Source organism: Balaenoptera musculus, chromosome 20, assembly GCF_009873245.2.
Source record: "Balaenoptera musculus isolate JJ_BM4_2016_0621 chromosome 20, mBalMus1.pri.v3, whole genome shotgun sequence".
In the NCBI taxonomy this organism is placed as follows: domain Eukaryota; kingdom Metazoa; phylum Chordata; class Mammalia; order Artiodactyla; family Balaenopteridae; genus Balaenoptera; species Balaenoptera musculus.
This window is the reverse complement of record NC_045804.1, coordinates 52,727,396-52,754,460: the sequence shown is the minus strand read 5'-3', so window position 1 is coordinate 52,754,460 and position 27,065 is coordinate 52,727,396. Positions and strand designations below refer to the sequence as shown.

The following is a 27,065-nucleotide window of genomic DNA, read 5'->3' as shown; positions in this document are numbered from 1 at the left end:
CTTTCGATCTCTTATCTTCCTAAGCGGTGGTCACCAGCGATGAGCACCTGCCTCCGTGGGCATGGCTGCGGGATGCCGAGGGCACTTAGAAGCTGACGCGTTTTAATATTTCTGAACAGGGTCCAGCTTTGTTGAGAAATTCACAGCACCTCTCCTCGTGTGGCTGGAATTCTGATTTTAGTCAATTTACTTTCTTCACAAGGAACCGCAATTGTATGACGGGCTAACTTGGACCTTCTTTCCTTATTTTTCAATGTTCTTTAGCTAACAGCTTTTGCTTTTGTGTTTACTGAAGAAAATTTAGATGCGAGAGAGAAGCAAAAAGAAAAGAATAAAAATTCCCCAGAATCCCACCACCACAGATCGCCTCTGTTTTAGCCTTTGTGTCTGCATCTTGTTTTTCTGTTCTATGCTTTTTCTCTGATTTTTTTTTTCAAAGTACTACCGTGCATAGTTTAAAGAATTAAACCGTCCATCAGCGCGTACAATGGAAAGGAAGTCTGTTTTGACTCAGATTCCCAGCTCTCTTTGCCAGAGTGATTTGGACACTTGACTAGAAAAACCCCACCTAGATCGTCATTGATTCCTGGCTTTATTATGGAAGGTTTAACATCTCGCTCTGCTGAGACTTGCATTAATTACTCCTGGCCGGTTCCCACAGCAGGCCCTGGGCCTTGTCTGCTGCTGTATTTGGTGGTCCTGGGGATTTTCAGATTCCACAGTGGGAGCTGGGGAGTGACCCGCCTCCTCCAGGCAGGTGCAGCACCGCTGTGAGTGGCTTTCTGGGGGCCCAGGAGGAGAAAACCCAGCTCTTGTGTTAACTGATGGGCATCTCCCCCGTCCCCTGGGGAGTGCTGTCCCTTCTGCGGTGGTTCTGAAAATCAAGGACTCCTCACACCTCATGCTCAGGCAACCCCCGACATCACACCTGCAGCCCATAACCTCCCCCAGGGAGGCCCGTGGGCCACACGCCCCCGCCAGTGTCGAGCCATTCCAGGGAGACTTCATCTGCCTCTGACTTCCTGGTTGAAAGACAGTTGCAAAAATGCCACATGTGTGTGACCTTCTCTGTCTTCCTCCACAGAAGCCTGGAATGGTGCCCCCTCCACCGGGAGAGGAAAGCCAGACCGTTGTCCTTCCACCAGGCTGGCAGAGCTACTTATCCCCTCAGGGCCGGCGCTACTATGTCAACACGGCCACCAATGGTGAGTCCCGCCCTGGGCAGCGCCCTGCGCCAGCCCCGGGGTCCTGTCCGTCTGGAGGGGTGGTTCTCTCCTCCCTCCTTCACCTCCTGGGCTTCAGACTTTTCCTCCCGAAATCTACCTCAGAGTCTGCAGGGGAATCTTGCCTTCTTCACAGGGCTGGGTGGCCGGGGGCTGAGCCTGGGTGGGGAAAGCTGCCCTTCAAAGTTGGGGTCATCCTTGGAACCTCACAACCACCCGACATCTTTGTGGAACCCAGCCTCATGGTCTGGGGCTGTGTTTTCCAAACTGAGATCGCCAGAGGGTCTGCGGTCCACAGCTGGTTTAAATCAAATCAAACAGGTTACGCTACTGCACGATTGCTTGGAACTTGGAACGCGCTGATTGATACCCAAACAAGGGTTATGAGAGTGGGGTTTCCCTAATTTCATCACAACATCGCTCTCTTCTCTGAAGTATCTCACTGGCTGGAGTTTCTTAGGATGTTTTCTGGGAAATTCTGGGGCTAGTTATGGATTATTTACTCGAACCGGTGATTAGAGGTTCCCTGTGCATTTCTGAGTGGGGCCGGACCACGTCTCTTTGCCTCCGTTTATTGTAGGCACCCTGAGCCTTCACAACAACTCCAGGATCCTAGCACGTAGGCTGTAGAATGACCTGCAGGAAGGCTGGAGAAGGGTCGTAGAAGGAGGAGTGGCGGAATCTATAACAAGGTGGACAGAGCAGTGTACAGGCTGTGGTCTTGGGCTGAGCAGAGCAAAGCCAGCCATCAGCTCTGTCTCTTGACTCCAGGGAAATTGCCACCAGAGAACGGAGAGGATGGAAACACAGAAAGTTAGATTTGGTGGGAATCACAGATGTGTGTGTGTGCCAAGGCAGAACATGGATTCGGGTAGGATTTCGGCACCTCACTTCCCTCATCTGTGCCTACCTGACTTACGGCTACCTCTTCCCACCCGACAGGACCATTGATATGGTTTATGTTTATGAACCTGCACTTGGCGGGGGCGGGGTGGGGAACTGGTGACAGGAGAGCCAGCTGCTGTTTAGAGGAAGCAACAGAGAAGGCAGCTGACAGCTGCCACTTGGGGCGTCTGGTTTGTTTATATTCCGTGGCAACCTGGCCTTCCGCTCAAGGGGGGGTGTTCTAGTTGAAGAGGTAACCAGGGGTTTCTAGGAAAAGGGAAGTGGAACTATTTCTGACCATTCTAATCAGAAGCTTACTCACAAGAAGCACGTGAGCAGCTTTGTACTGTTATCAGACTTCGAAGTTTCGGAGGTGACTGTGTGTATGGGCAGTGCCCCATCTGTAAAATGCGGAAATCGACCAAATGATCCTGAGATCATCAAGAATTCGGCTCCATTCTTGTCCTGAATTAGCCACTCTGTTGCAAAGGGGCAGAAGGGTAAAAGTAGCTTTCTAAAATCTAACTGATTTTTAAAAAATAGCCGTGTAACAAACAGTCCGTTGCTAGTATATGCTCTCATTCATTTAACTAGCCCTCTCTTTAGTAAGGGGATAGTTAAATCTCATTTTATGTTACCAGGCAGGGTGAATTTCCAATAACTTGCATGTCAAGGAATAGGCTTCTTTTTTCAACCATTTAAAAATGTAAAAGTTGATCTTAGTTAAGGAGTTCCCAAACTGTATGATGACATACATGTGTTGGCCCATGGACCATATTGGTTGCTGTATTCCTGGCTCCTTGGTCTTGCATTCTAGACACATGCCAGCTTTTTTTTTTTTAATCAGTAATCAAACAATTACATTTATTGTATACATATTATATGTCAAAATGCACTAAATTACCCATAAATAATTTTACTTAGCCTACTCAACAATCCAGTATAACAGTGGTTCTCAATAGGGACAATTTTGCTCACCAGGGGGCAAGTCTGAAAAGAATTTTGATTGTTCCAACTGGGGAATATACTGGCATCTAGTGAGCAGAGGCCAGGGATACTGATAAATATCCTATAGTGCACTAGACACATGCCAGTTTTATTCATTCATTGTTTAATTCATTCTTCATCTGGTTGATTGAATTGTTTGTTCATTCAACAGACATGTATTGGGCCTCACTTATGTTCCAGGCAGAGTGTGGGATGCTGAGGATATAATAATAAAAAAGAAGCAGCCTCAGCCCTCAAAGTGCTTATAGCTTCTACTAATGGAAGCAGATTTTATTTTATTTTATTTTTTATTTTTATTTTTGGCTGTACTTTTATTATTTTGGCCATATTTTTAACTTTTGATCCAGCTTGCAGGATCTTAGTTCCCTGACCAGGGATCAAACCCGGGCCCTGGCAGTGAAAGCGCCAAGTCCAAACCACTGGATCACCAGGGAATTCCCAGAAGCAGATTTTAAATGAGTCCATATTTGATTGCAGTCGAGAGCAGGGCTGTGAAGGAGGAGTCCACAGTGTTTTGAGAGCATGTCCCAGAGAGACCCTGGGAGGTCAGGGGAGGCTTCCTGGAGGAGGAAGTTCCCTTCAGCTGAGATGGGAAGCATGACAACAATGTTAGTCATGTTTGGCGGGATCATGCAGACCCTGAACATCACGTTAAATATTTTGCTTTTTAGTTTTAAGGCACTAGGAAGACCAGATATCTTTCTGATTCTCCTCTGGAATCTTCGCCCCATTTTGTTTGGCTGCTGGGCTGCTTTGTAAATTTTTTAATCTGACTGCCTTTCTGCAGGAAGGTGCTTATCAGAGCAGCCTCTCGCTCTTCTCACACCCACGTTTATCTGACCCCTGACTCCTGGAAGCATGTGTCTCCTCACAGCCGGGCCAGCTGCACCCACCTTTCCGCCCCACCTCTTGGATCTCTGCTGCCCTGGGACTCTGGCCAGAATCGCGCACCACTGCCCAGGAAGCAGACCCCCTTCTCGCAGGCGCCATGGGCCGTTTCTTTCTTCTTTTTTCTGTCTGTCTACCTTTCTTCCAAGCTCTCCTGGTCTCCCTTAATCCCTAATCGCGTCTTTTGCAGAGGGCGCTGGGGTACCGTAGACGTGCTGTCCCCGTTTTTTACACCATGTACAAATGTAAGGAGTTTAAAGCCCAATTTACATTTGTATTACCTTGCTCTGGCTAATCTGCTTATTTTCAAGTCCGTTTAGGATTTTCTGCATGGGGATTGTTACAGGGCTGCTGTGCTTTGCTGTGGGATACAAAGTCAAACCAGAGGCCATCTCCGCCTTCAAAGACTGCAGGTGTGATGGAGTCAGAAACACGGAAACCAATGAGTGTTTCGGGTGTTAACGTGGAAACCTGCAGGCTCAAGGAAGGGGGTCGCCAGCTTTATCTGGGTATCAGACAAGTCTTTGAGGGCGGGGATGCAGGGTCCTTGCCTTGGGCGTTCTCAGCTGCAGCGGCAGCACGAGCAGAGGGGAGGCAGCAGGGGGAAGGCAGATGTGGCTGGCGTGGGTGAGGAACGGAGAGGGGGGGACTTGGGGGTCTGATCCACTAAAGACCCCCATGGGTCACTGTGAGGAGTTGGGGCTTTGCCCTGTGGGCATGGAAAGCGATGGAAGGGTTCAGAGCGCTGGCTCGACATCCTCAGAATATCGTGGCGAGATTGCTCGTGCAGCAGCGTGATGGGTTATAGGATGGTGAGCAGGAACCTGACAGGCTCGATGAGAAGAGAAGTAATGAGGTCAGCTCCGTGTCTGTAGTTGTGGCCAGAGAGGAGGAGGTACGATCTGTCAGACGGGATGTGGCAGGTCCAGGAAAGAAGAACGCACAGATTCCTTTTCTGCCTTGTGTGCCAGAGCTGTTCAGTGAGAACAGGGGACTTGGGAGGAATGGCTTTGGAAGAAAGAAGATGATTCCACGTTGAGCGTACCGATCCTTGGGGAACATTCAGGGAGAGATGGGTAGTGTATGTTGGATGGATGGGTCTGTGACTCAGGGGTCGTCATCTGGGCTAAAGATGAGACTCTGGGGAGCTGTGTGGGTGCACGGCGTGGTGGGCAGAGAGCAGGCTGGGTTACACCCCCACTTGTCCCTTGGCCTGGCCCCGTTGTGTGGGGACAGACCTGCACAAGCCCAGGTAGCGGCCCGGAACTTGCATTTCATCAGCAGAGAACTGAAGTCAGGAGCGTGCAGGAGGTCACCCAGGGCAAGCCTCCAGGGGGAAGAGAGCCCTGCAGAACCATGCTTAAGGGAGGGGCAGAGGGGGCTTGGAAAGAATCGTCAGAGATGTGAGGCTTCCAGGAGCAGGCAATGTCCTGAATGGCAAAGGAGAAAAGATTGTCAAGACAGGCTGAAATACAGGCCAGATTTATGGTGGGGGAGGGGATATTTTAAGTCTTTGGGGAAAGCACACATTATTTAATAAATGGTGTTGGGCCAGATGGCTAACAGGAAGTTTTGGTGGGTAAGTTAATGCAATGACACTATTGTTTTCGTAGAAACTCAGCAAGGCCATCAGAGCATGAGACTTTGGGAAGCATCTCCTCCGCATCCATCTCCCCTTATCTCCTCACGGTTTATGGCTCTCCGGGGCATTTTGTCAGGCAGGGTGGTACTGAGCTCAGGCCCCAGGGTTCTGGTATCAGGAAATTGCTTGTGCTGCACTGTCCTGAAAAGTGCTCCTTTCCACCCAAAGTTGACTCTATTTCCAAAAATGAGAGTTGTGTTTAGTTTCTGGATATTGAGCTATTATCAATAGCCAGCCTATTCAGGGACCTAAGCTAGTGTTAAGCGGGACCTCTTATTTGCATAACAGATAATTGCATTTCAAGAAATATAGCACAAAGTTGTTTTGTTCTATTTATAATTGGAAGCCCAGATACGCACATTTAATCACTTAACAGTGATACGGTCAGAGATATTCAGGTCTTCTTTTTGTAGAGATGCTGGCTTTTTAGACATTATTTAAGATATATTTTTACAATTTGGACCTCGAAGGGATATTTCAAGCCAGTAACAAAGGCCAAGATTAGTTTTGCTTAGTGTATGAGTCAGTATTTTACCTCATATATATTAATCTTTGTGTACTTTAAATCCAATAGTTTCATTTATCTGTCTTTCACTTCTAAAGAAAGAGGATCATTTGAGGAGGGTGCCTTAGTCCTGTTTCCCTAGAAAGCAGAGCCTGAGGCAAGGATTAAGTGTTAACACCGTATTTAGGAGGTATAAGCCCAGAATGGTGAGGGTGGGTGAGAGGGGGAAGGGAGGCACAGGAAGATGCCACGTGATGCTGGCCAGCCTTGACAGTGAGCTGACAGTGAGCAGGTTGCCCAGCAAGTGTGTTCACTTCTCCGGAACCAGGTTTGCAGAGAGGAGTCATGCCTTTGAGTAGTCCACGGGAGAGCAGAGGTGTTTTATCTGCTCACCTCCTTCTCATCTCCTGTTTCCCATTGGCCACGCTTCTCTGCTTGGAGAGCCATTTCCCCCCCACTTTGGGGTGTATCATCTGACCCCCAGCAGCCTCTTGGAAAGCCTTATTCCACCCCCACAGAGCGATGCTTCAGCCAATCCCAAGGCGGATGGTCAGTGGAGCATGGGTGAGGTACCAACCAAAATAGGAGTAGGCAGTCGATGGAAATGTGAGGAAGAGCCCAATGTCTGTCCCAACCTGGAGGCTCCTGTCCCACTGTGTGCTGGGCTGTACATCTCTCTCCACTGTCAGACCTTGATGACTTGATTATTTACAGGGTTTCCGTGGCCAGTGACTTTTACTCAGTCATCCTAGGGGGAACCTTACAAATCATTGAACACAGCAGCTGGCAATCTACAGCCCTTGGGCCAAATTCAGTTTGCAGACTATTTTTGTAAATAAAGTTTAATTGGAACACAGCCGTGCTCTTTTATTTTCTTTTTTTTAAATGTATATTTATTTTATTTATTTATTTTTGGCTGCGTTGGGTCTTTATTGCTGTGCGGGTCTCGTTGTGGTGAGCGGGGGCTACTCTTCGTTGCGGTGCACGGGCTTCTCATTGCGGTGGCTTCTCCTGCTGCGGAGCATGGGCTCTAGGCGTGCGGGCTCCAGAGCGCAGGCTCAGTAGTTGTGGCACACGGGCTCAGTAGTTGTGGCTCGTGGGCTCTAGAGCGCAGGCTCAGTAGTTGTGGCGCATGGGCTTAGTTGCTCCGCGGCATGTGGGATCTTCCCGGACCAGGGCTCGAACCCATGTCCCCTGCATTGGCAGGCGGACTCTTAACCACTGCACCACCAGGGAAGCCCCTCTTTTATTTTCTTATTGCCTAAGGCTGCTATTGCCCAAAGATGGCAGAGTTGAGTAGGGTCCATATAGCTCACAAAACCAAAAATATTTACTCTCCGGCCTTTAAAAGAAAAAGTTTGATGATCCCCAGCCTAACAGATAGAACCCATTCATTTTACACACGAGGAAGGGAGTCCTCCATGGGGTAAAGGGACTTAGTCAAAGTTACCTGCCCATTCAAAGACCAAGCTATGCTTGGATCCCCTGTCTTCTAATCTTTTCCTTTTTGCCTCAATATACAGGAGGATGGGCATGGGGGAGTGACTTAACTTGCAATAAGGATAACTGAGTTCATGGATTAGTAGCAAAACCAATCCGAAATAACTTTTATTTTTAAGGGAAACACAGCTATCTTCTGAGAGCATCAACTGAAACCCAGGAGAGCTGGGAACTGTTCTTAAGCTCTTTTGACAAAGAATTCATATGTATAAATGTTTTATTATGTTTGTGAGCCAAACGTGGAGGATTAATCCAGGATTTGAGCTTTTGAATTCATTTACCAAATAATAGGCACTTTTCTTGATTTCTGGTTTTAATTTTTCTTTAAATGAGTAGATTCCCATTTAACTTTATTACAGCAGGAGCTAATGTGAGTTTCTGGATAAGTTTTCCAGTAGAACACTTTTTAAAAGCATTCCTTGAGCTCTTCTTTGTTACAAATAATTGGATACTTTTCTAACTCCCCAGAGAGAGCAGCCCTGATAATTCTCAGTTAATAAAAGTTGCCCTGAGAAACTTCCGCACCCAGAAACATCAGTCTATTTTCATCTGTCCATCTGTGTTGAACAAATGTGAGACTAAAACGATGCTTTTATTTGGCACATTCAGTTGATTGAATTAGGTGTGTGTGTGTGCGCATGTGCGTGTGTGCGTGTGTTCATGTTCATGTTTTTTTATTTTTTTAGCTGTATTATTTTCCTTTAATGGACTCTTTCTTAATGGGAAGCTGTGAGACCTTAAATCTTACTATTCACCTGTTTCTGTGGGGTTGTGTTTTTCCCTTCCAGAGAATTCATTTTAATCTGTAATATTAAGGTAACACTTTAGTACACAGCACAGCTCTCATTTCTCAGCAGTTTTTAAGCAGTTTTAAATTCTCCTGGAATTTTGGCAGATGCCAAGTGGGTAAGAGAGTCATTCACGCTGCCAGTAAGTTGAAGTCCCATAAAAATCAAAACACAAAGGAGACAGAATTTTATTGTTTGCTAGTGTTACTTTGAAAAAGACAACTTATTGGTCAACAGTGTAAGAACTTTCCTCATTGGATGTTAGGTGGAGTCACCAGTTAGGAGCAAATGGTTCAGATCTGAAATAAAATAGAATGTATGGCATGTGACTCAGCAGTTCCACTCCTAGATATCTACCCAAGAGAACTGAAAACATGTCCACACAAAAATGCATACATGAATGTTCATAGCAGCATTATTCATAATGGCCAGAAACAACCCAAATGTCCATCAGCGAATGAGTGGATAAACAAAATGTGGTCTGGGAATTCCCTGGCTCTCCAATGATTAGGACTCCGCACTCTTACCGCCGAGGGCCTGCATTCAATCCCTGGTCGGGGAACTAAGATCCCACAAGCTGCTCGGTGTGGGCCCCCCCCCAAAAAAAAATTAATATCCAAAACAAAATGTGGTCTGTCCCTGCAATGGGAAGTTATTCAACCGTAAAAAGGAAGCAAGTACTAATGGGTACATGCAACATGCATGGGTGAACCTTGAAAATATCGTGCTAAGTGAAAGAAGCCACACACACAAAGCCATATGTTTTGTGATTCCATTTATATGAAATGCTTAGAATAGGCAAATCCATAGACCCAGATAGTAGATTCGTGGTTCCAGGGACTGGGGAGAAGGAGTGACTTCTCACGGGTAAGGGGTGTCCTTTTGAGGTGATGAAAATGTTCTAAAATTAGATAGTGTTGATGGTTGCACATCTCTGTGAATATACTAAAAGCCCCTGTAATGTATGCTTTTAGAGAGTGAGTTTCATGGTGTATGAGTTATATCACAATAAAAACAGGCATATTGAGGTGGGTGGGTGAGTTGGTGACTTTCCTGGTGTCCTTCCAAAACAAGTCCTTAGATGCCTCAGTTGGGCATTCCTTCTGCCTGATTCCCAAACTTTGGTGGGCATTGAAGCACATAGGGAGTTTGTTTAAAAATATTGATACACAGGTCCTGCCGCAGACCTACTGAATTGGAATCTACTATTTGGAGCAAGTAAAAATTTCTGCTTTATATTTTTAATTGTTTTCTGATAGTCACCACCTATTTTTGACTTCTAAGGAGACAACCAGATTGATGATGGCATGGTCAGTGGATCAAATATTCTGAAGCTGAAGAGTCCATTGAAATCCAGTTTTCTCTTTTGGAAATTCAATGAGAAAATACAGTTTTCTTCGAACAAGTAAACATGCATTATAGTCCCAAGGTTAAGTAAATGGTTTATGGTTATATAACCATAAACCATTGTAGTTAAAGTAGAATCTGGTGGAAAAACTACTTGAAGACAAATAACTCAATTTTACAGTGACAGGATATAGAATGAGAATAAAACTACCAAGAAAGGCCCTTCACCTGGCTAATGTTTATATTCTTGTGTTGTCAGGGTAGCAGACTTGCAGATATCTCCAGCCTTTATTCTTGTCTACATAACAGGATGTAGTGGCAGGTCTTATCATTTCAAAGCTTTTGAGTCAATAGCTCAAAAAAAATTTTTTTTTGAATCTCAGTATTTTTGCCATTAAAAAAAAAAAAAAGACGTATGAACTCTGGTTTCAACTTTGTTTCTAGCTGCAACTAAGTCAAAGGATTTGGGGCTTCTACTATTTTCGTGTTCCCATTCTCTGTAGCACTCTGACATCTAGACAGCATGAACACCATCCTTGCGTTCAAGGAACTTGGAGTCTAGTGAAATAGTTCAGGCCTTGGAGATGTAAGAAAGCTGTAAATTCTTCTTCCTTCATATTTCTCTTCTCTGGAGAACGTGATCCTGGAACGTCCTAGCTTGCCTCTGCTTTGCTTAGGACATAATGTACCAGTGTAGAGTCACTGTACCCTCGTCATCACTTTGCAGAGCCCAGTGGCCTAGTGAGTGTGGTGGGATCGGATTGTATCCAATGACTAATCCAGCCCTATCACGCTAATCCATCCATATAAAGTGGTAGGATCTTTACCAGGCATTAGATCCACCTGTATTCGTTACAGGCCAAGAAAAGTACAAGGTGATCGTGAGCCGTGTATCCATAAGGAATGACGTTTGCTTGGTTTGAACTCTGGTGTGTGATGACTGCATTTCTAGGGCAGTCGTAGTGTCTCTGGTGGCGGTGGGGCAAGGCAGGGTCAGGACCTCTAGATCCAGGTGAGCTGTCCTGCAGAGATTCAGGTAGAGTAGATGTCTCACGGTGGATTGTCTTGAGGCCAGAGGCTGTCCACAAAAGAATTTTATTTTGTGTTCACCATCCTTAAAGATGTTGACTGAGTTGCCAACATTGAAAAATTGGGAAGTTTTTCATAACCACCCAGATACTTGTCTCCTTTTGAAAAATTGTGAGGTATGGCCACATGCGACCCGCCTTCCTGCCTGAACACCACCGGCTGGATCTGAGCAGGTTGCCACCACTCCTGATTTTTCTTCTACTCGATTCTGCTTCATGCAGGCATCTTACATGTCCAGTACTTGTGGGGCCTTGAGCTTTGACCTGTGTTTGGACATAGCCTCATGGCTTTACAGCAAGTATTGCAGGGAAGAATTGGCATTAGGCATAAAATCAGGAATCTATTTTATAAATGCACTTGGAAATCAGAGATTATGAAAGGGGACCAGGCAAGAGATGAAAGAATCGGGAGAAAGAACTGACCAGTCCACTTCAAGAAGAACTTTCAGACTCATCCCATACTCTGCCTTATTCCTGGAGCTTTTATGTGCACCCGACCTATTAGTGCAGGAAGCACTGCCGTTTGGGGGCTTCTGTAAAGCCTGTGTGTGTGCTGGGGGGGGGGGCGGCAGTGGAAGCATGTGGCCGCAGCAGGAAGCTGGGGTCCACAAGGAAGGGCAGTCTGGACAGAGATAACCATCAGTGCGGTTTAAAGGGTTAGGTCCCATGGAGTCAGTGGAACTCCTGGCAAAAATGGAAATTATCCGTAGGTTATATTCTGGTAAGTGAGTGGGCCAGGACCACGTGAATTGATTATCAAGCCACAAGTGTTTGCTCAATGCCTTCTCTGTGCCCGTCTCTCATTATGCACTTGGATGGCTCCTTGCAGGGGTGGTGTGGGCGAACACAATGCACATGGCTTCGAGAACGCCTCCTGGTGGAGATGAGGTTGTTAAAGGAGACTTTCCTCGTGGATTGCAGTCCATTTTCTTTCCTGCCTGAATAGACCTCTGAAGGTCCCTTCCGGCTTTAAAATTCTGTGCAACGGGGAGTCGCCACACCGCCGTGCTCTATCACCCACCACTGCTGGGGAACGTGCCTCCGTACAGAGAGCTGGCGTGGTGTCCCGGCGATCAGATCTTCACTACTGGAGGAAGATCTCGGAGCTGAGGAACAGCTTTTTTGTAATTTCAGTCCAAGATGGATTCCAGGGTAGGCAGTGCTCTTCCAAGATGTGTGGGAGGAGGATGGGATGAGAAGTTAGTCGTGCGGGATGAGTGTTGATTGCGTGCGCTCCCCGGCAGCGGGGTGCTGGGCTGGGCACGGGGCTCTGGGAGCCTCCCCTGAAGGGTCTTGCTGTCCTTGGAAGGTCATGGGCTGGGCCTTGTACCCAGCGGGGCTCCTGGACCTTCCTGTTGAGTGACGCGCTGCCCTCTTGCCGGCTGTGGTTAGCGCCTGTGTACCCAGCCGGAGAAGAAATAGCCCCTGTATTGGGTGAGAGCAGAGGAAGTTACCGAGCGGTCCAGCACAGGGAAGAACGTGCTGGAGGGGGATTCTGCCCCCCGCCCCCTCCCCAGGCATTCAGCCTTAATGGCCCTTGTGGGGATCTAATGGGGGCGGGGGTCTCGGGGACTGGGGATACTTGGGGTAGGGAGGTCGGAGCAGAAACAGTTTTCCAACTGGTACAGAAATTTTTCACTGTTTGAACAGCCAGTCTGACTGCACTCATGCTTTGCCTGGCTGCCTGCTGGGACATGCACCGGGGCTGGGGCTTAGTGGTCCCCTGGTCCCTGGTGGTCCAGTTCCTTGCTCCCCCCTCTGGGCCCTGCCACAGACCCGGACCCTCTGCTTCTGAATCCCTGGACTCCTCTGTCCAGACTTTCTGGCCCCCAGATCAACTCCGTAGGTTAGCGTGACCCCCATCCCTGCCTCCTACTGTTCCCAGCCAGCTGCAGCCTTTTGCTGCCTGATATGGGTTGAACTGTGTCCCCCCACCCCCCAAAGGAAGTTTAAGTCCTAACCCCCAGGACCCTTGAACGTGACCTTGGATATAGGGTCTTTGCAGACGATCAGGTTAAGATCCTGGAGCTTGCTGGGCCCTCATCCAATATGTCGGATCCTTAAGAAAAGAGTTTTGGACGTAGAGACAGACACACAAAGAGGGAAGACGATGTGAAGACGCAAAGAGAGCCCATCTATGAGCCAAGGAATGACTGAGGCCACCAGAAGCCAGGAAAGAGGCCTAGAGCAGATCCTTACAGCTCTCGGAAGGAAGCAATCTTGCTGACACCTTGGTCTCAGACTTCCAGCCTCCAGAACTGTGACACAATACATTTCTGTTGTAGTCGAAGCTGCCTAGTTCGTGGTATTTTGTTAGGGCAGCCCCAGGAAACCAATACATTGCCCATGCCCAGAGTAACATGCCATTGTGGTCTCCTTGGGCCCTGCTAAGCCAAACAAGTGGTGTTTTGTCCTCCGGGATGCGGTGGAGAGGAGCAGTCTGTCATCTGTGTCTCAGACACCTGGCCTGCGGGGCAGTTAACACCAGCAGCAGGAAGGGTGGCCTGCTTTCCTGTTGCGTTGCCAGCCTATTGCCCGCCTATCAGTGAATGTGGGGTATGAGCTCCGGCTTAGCATAGCTGCCAGGGTACCAGAATTCTGGTAATTTCAAGAGATGTGCGTGCAGGAAAGCTTTAATACAAGCTGCAGAAAAGAGACACTTTTTTTTTCTTCCCCATTTGAGTGGATTTCCCACTACTTTTTTGTTTTTTTTTATTGGAGTATAGTTGATTTACAATGTTGTGTTAGTTTCAGGTACACAGCGATGTGAATTGAGACACTTAATAAAGCAGTTGATTTCCCGATACTGTTGATGCTTCTCTTGAATATACCAGAGAGGACTTGGCTGGAGGTCATGTTCTTCTCTGGTTTAGCCAGATTCTATGTGCATTCCCAGCATCCTGGTCTTGAGCCCCCATCTTGAAAAGAGAAGGTTGGGCTGCTTTGGAAAGCCTTTCAAGCTTTGTATTTCCTAAGGACAGACCCCTGTGGCCATGCAGACAGGACCCAGCTCCGGCCACCACCTCCCTCTGTCCCTGATTCCTGCTGCCTGGGGTGCCCTCCACTCCTCGGTTCCTCTGGAGAGGTGGTCTCATATTCCGGGGATCCTTCTGGGGCTGAGATGCACAAACTGGAGCCTGAAAGGGCCCCGGTCTTTTTTATATGGCGCAAGGAGCATCCAAGGATGCCGGGCCACGTGATCTCTGCCACAGAAGGAGGCGCGTTCTGGGCTGGGAGTCAAGGAGACCCCCATCCCCTCCTCCCCCTCCCTTCTCTTCCTCTGTGCCAGGGATAAAGACTGCACTTGCTTTCTGCTGCTGGTATGTAAAATTAACATGTGCTGATGGGGGAGACACTGCAGGAAAGGTACGGAGAGGACAGAACAGGGGCACAGCCTTGGGAAACAGGACAGAAGGGGCCAGGGAGCACACAGTGCTTTTGGACACCACGTCCCCACCCAGCTGGCTCAACTCTTGTGCACAGAGTGTGAATTCCTCTTACCAGGTGTGCAAATGCGAAGCCTTCTTAGTTAGCGGGCTTTAGGGATGGAGAGGAAATGCTCAAGAGGCTTGCATAACAACCCAAACATTTGTGGTCCCGGAGGATTTCTTCTTTGCTCTCAGAGCATCTGCCCTGTGGGGTTCACTTTTCTTTCTCCACATGTCTTGGGCCAGCTTGACTATTTGCGTCAGTTTTCAGCCAGCAACACCCGTTCAGAGGAAGGGGGTGAGCAGTGGATGCTTTCAAGTCAGGAGTAGTTCGTGGGTTGGTTTGATTGTTGTACCTTTCAAAAAAAATTATTTTTTATAGCCCTACCTCCAACCCCTGGAGGCAGGGTGAACTGTTGCAGAGAATGCTGTTCGTCCTTGTCTTTCTCTACGTCTGTGGTTCTCAAAGTGGGGTCCCTAGACCAGCAGCATCAGTATCACCTGGGAATTTGTTAGAAATGCTGTTCTCTCAGGCCCCACCCTAGCCCTCCTGAATCTGACCCTCTGGGGGTGGGCCCTGCAATCTGTGGTTTAACCAGCCCTCCAGGTGACACTCATATGCTCTAAAGTTGCAGGCGGCTGCCTCGGTCCCCAGCATTTTAGCATTTCCCTAATTGTATGAGGCTTTCAGGCTTCTTTGCAGAGAGGGTTTTCTTTGTTTGTTTTTTTGCTTTTTTTTTTTTTAAACTTACTCATGCACTTTCCTGAGGAATCTTGTTTCATTCAACTCTACCCATTTCTTCCCCATTTTGTGTAGTCTTCTCTACCCGGAATGCCCTTTCTTAATGTTTGAGGAGAGCTCATTTTGCCCAGAATTTCTATACCTGTTTTGCAGTGTTGGTTCTTTGTGCCTCAGGGGCTGGCCGGCCTTCCTTGGGAATCCAGCGGCCTTGGAAGTGCCTTTGTGGCCGCACCTCAGAGAGATGATTGCCTATTCCTATTTCCCAAAATAACCAGAGCTCTTTCTGACAGTTTCCTCTGGCTTGTGAAAAGCAACACTCTCAGTGATTTTGAGCATTATTTATAAAATGTAAAGTCACACCTTTTACTGGAAAGTCTTCTAAATCTGGATTAGCAGTGCAGAGCGATTGAAGTCCATAAATGCTGAGTTTCTGAGAAAACAAAACAAAAAGGTGACGTATGGGTGGAAAAATACCACTTCGTGGGTAGAGAAGCTTCTGAACCGTTGAGCGGTGTGACTTTTTTCCCAGGAGAGGTTATGGAAGTCCTACTTGGGGGCGTGTGTAGAAGTCACAATTCAGCCTGGTCACAGAAGGAGATTCCAGATGTGGATCTAATGGCCTTGGGGCTGGCGTTGACCATTACAGGGCAGTGCATTTGGGGGATTGTCCAAGGGCAGGGACTACCTTGTTATAGGAATAGAAGCCCACCCAAACTAGCTTATGAAAAAAGGACCTTTATTAGAAGGATATGGGGCATCTCACAGAAGCCCCCCCGCTTAAGGACCGGAAGGAAAAATCAGCCGCGTTGTTTGTCCTGGGTTTCTGGGATCTCCTGATGTCTTATGCCCATTTCTGGGTTTGTTTCATACCTATTTTTCTCTGCAGACTTGCCTTTTTTCCTTTAGTAGCCAGTTAGCAGAAAATGATCCAATGGGTGAAAAAAAATAGTGTCTTGTCATCTTAATTTGCACTTCTCCAATTTTGAGTGAGAATCAGCATCTTTTCTTCCTTATTGGTCATCTGTAATTGTTTTTCTGTGACCCACCTGTGTACGTTCTGGGCTCTTTTTGGATTGAGCAGCTTGCTTGATTTCTGCTTCATGCTATGTGAAGGGAATTGGTGATTTGTCTGCTCTCCCTGCCCCTTCTTTGTCTTTCTGTTGTCTGTTTATCTATCTTTTTATCTACACACACACACACACACACACACACACACACACACACACACACGCATGCGCGCACACACACACACACACTCACTCACTCACTCATCCTTAAAGTCAGCCACTGGCAATGTAACTGGACTTGCTTCTGACACTGCTTTGAATTGAGCCTCCATTCATTCCTCAAACATCTATTGAGTGCCTGCTGTACCGGGGGCCAGGGAGACAGAGGTACATTTATTTGATACAGTCCCAGCCCTTAGAGCACATCTCTGGGAGGACTGGATTTGAAAGCACGTGTTACAGCTGAGTTAGGAAGAGCTCATCCAGCTCCCCAGCTGTCAGCTCCCTGAGGGCAGGGATGGTGCTGTGAGCTCTCAGAGCCCCTCCCCAGCCTGGCGCCTGTTCATAGGGCTCAGAAAACCTAAATGGTGTTGGCGGGGAGCACACAGGGCTGTGAGTGTCCCAGGCTTTGATTTGACAAGATTTCCAGCTGAGAATATCCTGCTGGCCCTGACCTGTCAGCTCTGTCCATGTCAAGCACCTGGGACCAGGATTGCATAAAACTCATCTTTCTTGTCCTAATCAGGACTTTGTCCTCAGGGGCTTAAGATAAGGCTTTGTGCTGGAGCGCCTCCTCCTCCAGGCTGCCCACTCACTAGCACCTTCTCCTGACACCTTTTCCCTCTGGGCTTCCTTCACTGCAGTGCTTTCTCCCCTCTCCTCTTTATCAGCTCCTATTCTAGGAAAAACCCTAAGGAATCAGTCATGCTAAAGGGTTTGTGACAGTCACTGTAATTCATAAGGCTCCCTCAGGAACTAAAATAGATAACAAAGCCACAAGTCAAAGCAGAGGCTCTTGGGGACAGATGTTATGAACCTGATATTTTTAGAACATTGGGGTAGACATGGCATTTTGGAGGGTTCCTTAAGTTACCCTACGTTGCTGTCACACATCTTGCTTCGTACTATGCCTCATCCCATGTCTCATCCCTCCCCTGGGGGTTTTTTTGTCTCATCCGGGTACCTCCCTGTCTGTGGCTGGTTCCCGTCATGGTTTACTATGGACTCTACCCGTTTTTCTTACATCTGGTTAATCCCTGAGACTGCTTGTTAAAATGCTGACTTCTGGGTTCCACCCAAGACCTGCTAAACCAGAGTCTTCGGGCGCAAGGTCTGGGAATCTGTAGCTTCAGCAGGCGGCCCCAAAGATCCTGATGAGAGACCAAGTTTGGGAAACAAGCCTGGAGCTTTGCTTATTAGTCGTGCTTAGGGTCTGGATCCTGAGTGTTCAGGCTTTGATTTGATAAGATTTCCTCCTGGGGACCCATCTGCAGTTTTCTCAGCCATACAGCAGGGGTTGTAATATCTGTGAGCTGGCAGTCAGCTGCCCACACTTGTTGGCTCAATGACACGACCCCCTTTTTCCTGTGTTGCCTCAGCCCATATCATCCCCAGCCCAAGTTCAGGGATTCCCGGTGTGTTTGACCGAGTCTACACCGTATGAGGAGGTTGGTACGTCGGGGATCCTAAAGGGATGGAAGGACAGGCTCGGGGTGTTCCAGGCGGACCACCCTCCCTACTAGAATTTCTCTGGGAGCTCCCCACCCTGCTCTTCCAGGCCCTTTGTGCCAGCTGGAGCCAGTCCAAAGCTTGGCTCAGGCCAATATCCAAGGGCCAGGGCACTGACGGGGCTGCTGCTTCATCCATTGGCATCACCAGCCTCTGTATCATCTGTAGAGCGGGCGTCAGGGCCCCTGCCCCGCCTGGATCACAGGGTTGCATAAGGATTCTGTGGGCTGCTGTGCGGGGACCCCCCTGCAGCTCAGACATGCTAACAAAGACCTTCTAGCCCCTCTTCCCCCCAGCCCCCGAGAGGGAGCTCTGCCCTCCCTCTCCCTTTGGGAGCTGTGCTCTGTGAAGGCAGGAAGAGGAGGATGGGGCAGGGAGGCGGCTGGTGGGGTGGACGTTGGGAAGCAGAGAGGAGGAAGGAAGGAATGGAGAGGGTTTTGTTCCATTCATATTATTACTGTTGTTGTTTAATGTGTTTGAGGGCTTCCTCTGTCTCCGAGACTGTGCTGGAAGCTGTGTGTGCCCACTGACCGTGCATCCCAGGACCACGAGGCTGCAGTCGTGTTATCCCCACTTTACAGTGAGGAAACCGAGGCCGAGCACCCAGTAGTAAGGGGTGGACCTGGGATTCGAACCTCTGTCTGTGTGACACCTGAGCTCTTAGGAACATCTCTAGGCTGCCTCAGAATATTTGAGGGGTGTTTTAAACACCCGGTCCAGGTTCCTTTCCATTTCCTGCCTTTCCTGTGCCAGTGGAGTCCTGGTGTCCCCAGCTCTCCTCTTCCTCAGTGCTCAAGGGAGCGCCCCAGGGCTGTGTGTGCTGCCTGAAGGCTGGGAGTTGGTGGGATGTTAGCTGCCACCTACTTACCCCATCCCCCCCACCCCCCGGCTTGACTCCAGCCAGCATTTCCCGCTCAAGACCTCAGGTCTCCGAGCCTGGGGTCCGTGTTTGCTGAAGCTCAGGATATAGACTAGATTCTGGGGCCAGTGGCCGTGGTGCAGCCTTTCTAGACTGCCTGAGACTCAGGGTCTGGCCCAGGCTCAGAAGCCCTCCCACTGGGGATCAGACCTAGATGATCCTGCAGAGCAGTTCTTGCCCCTGCAAGAGGGTGTTGTGTTTTTTCGTTTGTTTGTTTAAATGTACAAGGCTATATTTTATTCAGTTAGGTACAGTATTCTACATATCTCCAGTTTTTATGGAATTTGTTAATCCTGTGTTTCAATTCTTTGACGTCATTTAAAAAATTTTGTGCCTGCTTGATTTTTCAGTTTTGACAGAGGTGCTTTAAAGTCCCAGTTTTGGAGGCACGTCCACTTCTTGCAATTCTGAAAGTTTTCTTGGCCGCCCCACGTGGTTGCAGGATCTTAGTTCCCCGACCAGGGATCGAACCCGGGCCCTCTGCAGTGGAAGTGCAGAGTCCTAACCAATGGACCGCCAGGGAATTCCCTGCAAGAGGGTGTTTGCGAGGACCTTTTGCGTCCTTCTGTTTCCACATGCTCTGTCCCTGCCAAGGGCATCCGGGGTGTGCGTGATCAGGACCCAAGAACCCAGTTCCTCCTAGGCTGGTACCTGTGGTTATTTCACCTGATAGCCAGTGGGGGCAGCAGAGAGCTGCTACTCAACCAAGAAAACTGACCAATCATGAGCCAGGAGTCCACTGGTGGGTGGGGCAGAGTGTGGGAAGGGGAGGGGGAGGGGGAGAAGGGTGGGGGACAAGTCTCACAGATCTGCCCAAGGCAGATGAGGTCCAGGGGCTCACTGACTTTCCCACTGGAAGTTCGTACCTTGTAAGGCATGAAGGATGTAAACGAAGTCTAGAAGTGACTTTAAAGTTAAAAACTCCTGCCCTGCTTACTGTTTTTTAAAAATAATTATAATAATAATTATTCTTATTTTAAGGAAGGGGCGTCTGTGCTCTGAAATCACATTCACATCACTTTCCACCTTTCAACTCTACTCTCTCTTTAAAAGTTTTATTCTACATGGGGCAGCCACTGTAATCCACTGATGGGGAAATGGAAATTTCTGGCTTCTCACGTGGATGGCTAGAATAGCAACCTCCCTTGGTCCAATCTGATCCACCGTCAGCAGTCAGCTCATTTGTGTGTATCTGTCTCCCCTGGTTTCAGCGGAAGAGGTTCGAGTTGAGTTAGAGTTGCCTTTAGGAAAAAATGTGTTTCTCCTGAATTGGGTTGGACGGTCAGAGGCTTTCCAAGCACGGGTCTCACTCCTTCCACTCTGTCCTCACTGGCCCCACCCAGAGCCTTTGGGGCTTGCATGGCAGTGACTGTTACGAGTCTGGGTGGTCACCTGGAATGACCTAGAACCCCAGGATGGAAGCCCAGAGAATGCAAGGGGACCTCAATCCAGGGTAACTTGAGCCCCGAGCTGCCACTTCAGTTTTGCTTTGGCTCTATCAGGGAGCCTGGTGTGCTGTAAATAGATTAGGGAGTCTTTTATTGAAAAAGACCTGGAAATGGTTTCCTCCCTGTGTGTGGTGTGGTCATCTGGGGTGATTTTTCCTGCTGCCGATGAGGTCACTCAGCCAGAGCCCCGGGGGCTCTCTCCAGATGTCCGCCTGGCCTTCCCCAGGCTCACAGTGGCGTTGTATTTTGGGCTGACCAGAGCTGGCTAAGACCAGGAGGTGGGCTGGGCGGAACCCTTCAGGCGTCTGCATTGTCCCTGATGGAGTCCTGGCGGAGGCTGGACAGAGAGATGCGATACAGGAGAAGGGATTCCCGCCTCTGGGGGCCTGTGAGTGACCCGGGACGGCGAGCACAGGGCAAGGGGCCTTCGTTCGGGCCCCAGCGTCTAGAGCGTGGCTCTGACTGGAGGCAGCATCTCCCTGTGCTTTCAGAGCCTTCTCCCGCGGTCCACTGGGAAGGCTGCATGGAGGAAGAGGCGTTTTAGTTGGAACTTGGCAAACGAACACAATCCTGACATCCAGGGATGGTAGGGGCAGGAGGTGGTGAGGGTGTGTAAACAGTCGGAGCAAAGACATGTTCCGAGACCAGCAAGTGAGTTACCTGGGCTGGAGTGAGGTCAGTGGGGGTCAATCTGGACAGACAGACAAGGTTGCTGTGCTGGAGCCTCGCTGGCCGAGAGGTGGGCGTGGGGATGACAAAGCTTGGACTTTGTCCTCTGTGCCTTGTTGGAAAGGAGGCCGCAAGGGATTCTCCAGGTGCGCGCTGATCCCGAGTGGGGAGACACGTTAGGGGTGGGGTGGAGAGGAGGTGAGGAAAGTGATGGAGGGGGCACCTCTAGGCCCCAGGAACTGATTGCATGTGGGTGGTGGGACCCGGCAGGAGCTGGTGAAGCCGTGGAGGCTGGTCCCCGGAGCCCCAGGGGGCTGGGTTGGAGGGGAGAGCCTGAGCTGGGCGCTGTGGATGTGGAGACAGCAGTGTGGCCTCCGGGTGGGGCCGATCCCGCGGGCGGAAGAGAAGCCTCTTTAGGAAGGAGACGGAGGTTGCAGGCCGCGTCTGGTCTCTGCTGGAGCCCACCTCACTTTGTAGGAAGGCTGTTTTCTCATCTGAATTTCCCCCCATTTCTCATCTGAATTTCCCCCCATTTCTGCATGTTTTCCCCCCAAACATCCAGCCTCGCTAGTCTGTTTGCTTTATTTAACTCTGATAAGGCACTTACTGTGTGCCCCTGTCATCCTAAGCACCTTACAGGTAATAACCCATTTCATGCTATTACAACCCTATTTAGGTACCATTTTTATCCCCATTGTACAGTTGAGAAAAACAAAACACAGGATTAGGTGGCTTCCAAAGGTCACTCAGCTCATGAGCGGCCAGGCCTAGGATGCTTTCCACTGCCCTCGGCCTCAGAGCAGTCTGGTGGTCTTCATGTAGATTCTCCAAGCCTTGGTGCTCTCAGCACCAGCCCGAGTGTCCCTCCTCCTCCAGGGAGGCCACTGAGGCTGCCCTCTGGTCACCCCTCCTGGAAGACCCCTCTGCTCTCTTGTTCCTGGTCACATCGTCCCTGCTGCTTGCCTTGTTCACCCTCCTTTTTCTCTCCCTTAAGACATGAAGGGACCGTATTACCACCCGACTCCTAGAGCCATAAGATCCTAAAACCCAAACAGTAGATCTTAAGGTTTTGAGACCACCAATCAGAGCTGGAGGGCAAGAGGATTGGGGCCTAAAGGACCAGTCAGCCCAACCCTTTCATTTTAGATGAAGAATCGGAGGACCAGAGAAGTAGCGTGACTTGCCCAGGGCTGCACAGCAGATAAGAGTCGGAACTGAGGAAAAACCCCAGTTCTCTCGAATCTTAATTCACAGAAGCCATTGAAAGATTGTGCTAGTTTTTGCTTTAAATATTTGAGACAATTGAATTTTCAGTAATAGAATTTTGGACTAAATAATGTCATATCCATATATTGGACTAACTTTAAAAATAACTTCATGCTAAAAGCTTATACATGGGCATTTGGCATGAACACAACAGCTGCCTTGGGTGGATGCCATTATTGATCTCATTTTACAGAGGGGAAACCGAGGCACCAAGGGGACAATTAGCTTGGTCAAGGTTAAACTGGTGGTGAGAGGCAGAGCTGGGGTTCAAACCCAGGCATCTGGCTCTAGACTCACTGCTGTTAATAGATCCTAACCCCTGTGCTCTCCGGCCCTTTTAATGGTTTGGGAAAGATACCCACAGAAGTCCATAGGTGAAAAGAATGTACAGTATGATTTTGTTTTGTTCCAAAGATGTACATATGCCTAGAAAACAAATCACCACACAGGTACCCAAATGTTTAGTGATGACCTCCGAGTTGTGGGATTATGGGTGATACTTTTTCTTCTTTGCACTTTTTTCTACATCACCACGTTGTAAATAGTGAGAAAGTATTATTTTTATCACTAGATAATTTTATGGGAAGTCTCTGCTCACAGCAGTGAAATGGGTAAAGTAGCGTTCGGGGGATGATCATATATAGCTGCAGTATTAGCTTTATTTCTGGCTGGGTATTGGAAGAGAGAGAAGTATCCAATCAGACACAGCCGCTATAATTCACACGAGACATGGAATTGTAGAACCAGGAAGGAAATCACCCCCAATCACCCAGGTCTCTGTACAGACCCCCGGCCAGGGCTCCTTCCTCTGGGCTTTGGGGTTTCAGATGACAGTGGGCATTTGGGGAGTGATGCCCGGTCGACAGCTGGGGTTCCAGGACGAGGGACCGAAGTGGAGATGCACGAGTTGGCAGCCTCGGAGGAGGAGAGGGGCAATGGGGACTGTTTCACAGGATCCCAGCCAGAAGGCCACCTCCTTCTGGTCCCAGCTGCGTGGAGAAGGGTCCCCAGCGAAGAGAAGCTTTGTTGTCATGGGAAGGCAGGAGAGGAGACGGATATGGGAGCAGGAGGCGGACGCCTGCTTCCCGGGTTTAGGGAGGGGGGTGGCCCAGTTCTGCTCTGTGACACGCGGAGCTTCTGCCCCAGCAAATTCTCAGTGCGATTGTGTTTTTTTCTTTCTTTGACTAGAGACCACCTGGGAGCGCCCCAGCAGTTCTCCTGGGATTCCAGCCAGCCCTGGCCCTCACAGAAGCTCTCTGCCTCTGACAGGTACCGTCCACGCGCTACTTCGGGGCACCTTGGGGGCCGGCTGGGAACCACACACACCTTCAAGGGGGAGGCCACGGCTCTGGAGCCTGGGTCTGAAACCTGGCTGCGGATCGTATGGGCCAAACCTGGGGAGGGGTCTAGAGGGCTTGGAGGGCCCCGTAGCCTGTTGCCCCGTGGGATGGTAACACCCTGCTAGTGCCGGCAGCAGCTCTGGTCCCTCTCACTCCCTCTCAGGTGCTTAGGGAGGTGGGGGCGTGGCTGGGTGAGGTGAAGCGCCAGAGGTCTTAGCTGTCTGCCAGTGTAGGGACCCAAACCGGGGGCAGACTTGCTCCACATGGTTCCCGAAGGCCTCAAGGAATAGGAGTTAAGGAGGCAGATGATTACAGGGCAGCTTTCAAACCGAATGTCTGGAAAGCAAATGCATTCCTTGCAAGGATATGAGTTCTCCATCATCATAGGTAATGAAGTGGAGGTGGTCAAGGTAGATATTCCTATAATAGGTGGAGGGTTTATTTACTCTTAGGAGACATCTCATTCTGGGATCCCAGGAGGTGGGTTGCAGGACACACCAGTGGGGAGAACACCTTCTGACTTCTTGTGGATTAGACCTTGCATTAAATGTCACCTCCTCCGAGAAGCCTTCCTTGATGGCTCAATTTAGAGTCCTCTCCCATCACTCTGGATCCCCGCTTCCTGCTGTTTCACTGTCCTCAGAGTACCCCTCCCTGTTGGTCGTCACTCTCCCACCCCAGACTGTAAGTTTCCTGAGGTGGGGACTCTGTCTCTCCTTTTCTTTTGTGGACTCCTCAGTCTCCAAATGGAGCCTGGCCTCAGCTTTGAGTGAAGTCACAAATGTGGTGTGTAAACCTGGAATTTGAACATCAGTAGCATTGACAGTGTGGGACAGAGGAGGGGAGGCATGGGCTGGGGGAGGGGGGTTGGGCAAAAGCAGTGACCTCCTGTGCTCACGTGGAGGGGAGGGGAGATGAGAGCCTCGTACCCTGCTTGGAACGCAAATAATTTACCGAACGCATCACAGGAAACCAAAGGAAGAGGTGAAAGTCATAAGAGGACTCTTAAACCCTGGATTGGGAAGGGAGCGGTGTGCAGTGTGAGTGGGTCAGGCCTCACCTTTCCCAGTGGGGTGTCTTTCAGTCTCTTCCACCATTGAGAAGTCAAAGTGGGATCCAAGCACGTTATTTAGGGCTGTGAAGACCGCCAGCCACAGAGCTCAGAACCCAAGTGGTGGCAGAATAGACCTGGAGAATCAGCTGAGGTCTGGGAGAGGGGATTGGGGAGGTGCTTCCCACGGAAAGTTCTTCTAGGCTTTTAAAATGTTTTTATTTATATTTGTGTGTGTGTATATGCATGTATACACACACACACACACACATATTTTTTTCGTTAAAATTTTAAAAAAGGAACCCCCTGTGGGGCAGGGAAATGGGGCATTTCCTCCTGGTTTCCTAGGGGTGCAGCCAGTGCTACATTCTCAGACCAAGTCCTCAGAAATGGGGCCATTCGGCCTTCCTAGCTGTCATATGACAATAGGCATTTCCTGGCTCGACGCCTTGTCTTTTGTTGCTGTTCTTGTGATTTTTTTTAACAATAGAAATGCTAGTGTGAATAATGTGAGGTGTGGCCCTCTATCCTGGCTGGCTCCAGGCCACCCAGACGCTAGAAAGAAAACCCAGCTGTCTTTTCCGGCTAGAGGGGTCCACGGAGCAGGACAGGGCCATGACACAGGCAGGGGGAGGCTGGGTCGTGTGAGATGACAGGTGACAGTGGCCCAGCCTGCCACCCTGCACAGCTTGCTACGCTGGGCTGCTGGGGCTGGTTAGGGAACTTGCCCTCTGGGTCAGTGGCATCACCTCTCCAAAGCCTGCTGTCACTGTCACTGGCCCCAGCAGCATCCTGTTGGTGGGGCCGTCCCCCAGAAGGAGGCCTGGGAGGCGCTGGCTCAGGTCACCAGCCCGGAGGCCCCGGCGTGACAAATTCCTGCCTTCACGTCTAGCGCGAGAGCCGCGATAACTCAGCACTGCGCCGGGTGCCGGGGCTCTGAGGGGCTGAGAAAGGTGGGAGATGGTGGAGAGGGTCAGGTCCAGGGATGAGAATTGCCAAGGTGGCCAAGGCATTAGACAGACTTAGGTGGACCCCCAGGGGCCTAGGGCACCTGCGTCCCACGTCCCTGGGATCCCAAGTCTGTCCATTTCTCTGTGAGAAAGGGCTTTGCAGTCAAAGACATTTGGAAATCCTGTCTACTCTCTTCCCCTTTGGAGAGTACACATCAGTTCAGAGAAGGCCTGAACTGAAGACCCCGTTTAACTTGGTGCTTCTGTCCCTGTGTGTGTCTGTCTGCATCACACGTACATACTTGTTAAGCCTCCCTGGCTCCAGTGCAGTGGTTGTCAACTCGGGGGTGATTTTGCCTTCAGGGGACATTCGTGGCTGTCACCAGTGTGGGGAAGAGCTACAGGCGTCTGGTGTTTAGAGGCCAGGGATGCTGCCAGACGTCCTACAATGCACGGGACGGCACGGCCCCACAGTAAAGGGCTGTCCAGCCCCGCTCGTCAGCAGTGCCGGGGTTAGAAGCTCTGTTCTAGAAGGACTCAGAACCTCGGCTCAGCACCGCTCTCTGTCGGATGATGGACGCCAACCCATGACAGTGAGAAGCAGCCGCGAAACACGCAGGACCCCAGCTCATTGATTCTCAGACCCGCGTTTTGTTTCCCAGTTTTAATATCTTGGAAATCAATGCTGTATCCTAGTCTAATTGGAAGCATCTTTTTTTTTTTTTTTTCTTTCTCAGCAGTACTTAAAATAAGGGTGCCTCTAACAGTCAGTGACATCTTAGGTTTGTGAAATTGCGGCTCCTTAGACAGGGGCCTGGGGCACACCCCTTCTCCTTACCAGGCCTCACTTTGCCCATTTATAAATGGGAGGAAGACCATGGCTGAGGTCCTGTCTAGCCCTCCGTGGTTATGATTTGTGGTCCTCTCTACCCTGGGGCATGAACACACGTGTCAACTCTCCGTCCACACTCTGGGATGGAAGCGAAGAGAACCCACCTGTGAGGGTATAGCAGGATCCGAGGTATTTTGCCATCATCTTTTCTGGTTTTTGAACTGAACCTTCTGTCTAAAGAATAGAAGAATAACTGTGTTGGTATTTCTCTCTACGGGGGGTGGGGGGCACTAGGATTTTTCCAGCCATTCTTTCCTTCAGTTTTATAAGCAGCTTTCAGGAGATTGAATTTCATTGTGGGGAGAGAAATACACTTGATGAAGACATGAGGTAGCTTCAAAAGCTGACTGTCCTCATCCTTGGGCTCCCGGGGCTGTGGGCGCCTTGCCTGGAGACCACTCAGGGCCCTGGATCTCAGCCTCTTTTGTTCTGCTCCTGCTTCTGCAAAGCAACAGTGGTGGAGTTGCAAACCTTTTCATTCAAAAAATATGCCAGACATTGTTCTGAGTACTGGGGATACAGCCACAGACAAGCCAGTCCTTGTGTGGTCCCTGCTCCCGGGAACCTACATTCTAGTGGCAGAGTTGGACAAACAAGCAGACACGGAATATGTCAGATGTTCGTTGCATGGGCAGCAGGACCGAGTGTGTGACTGGGGCGTGAGGGGTGGCCTCAGTGAGGAAGTGACATTTCGGTCAAGCTTTAAAGACAAGGAGAAGACGGTATGTGTGTGGAGTGGTGGTGGAGTGTT

General features: G+C 49.6%; 1 protein-coding gene across 4 annotated transcripts in view; it reads left to right on the top strand.

The window, feature by feature from the left end:
* The window catches only part of GAS7 (growth arrest specific 7), a 204,437-nt gene that overhangs the window by 119,536 nt on the left and 57,836 nt on the right, over nucleotides 1-27,065 (top strand). For all 4 annotated transcript variants that reach the window (XM_036835447.1, XM_036835446.1, XM_036835445.1 and 1 more), the window contains exons 2-3: nucleotides 1,085-1,205; nucleotides 23,270-23,350. In XM_036835447.1, coding sequence (XP_036691342.1) covers nucleotides 1,085-1,205; nucleotides 23,270-23,350 — 202 coding nt within the window. The remainder of the gene's footprint in view (nucleotides 1-1,084; nucleotides 1,206-23,269; nucleotides 23,351-27,065) is intronic.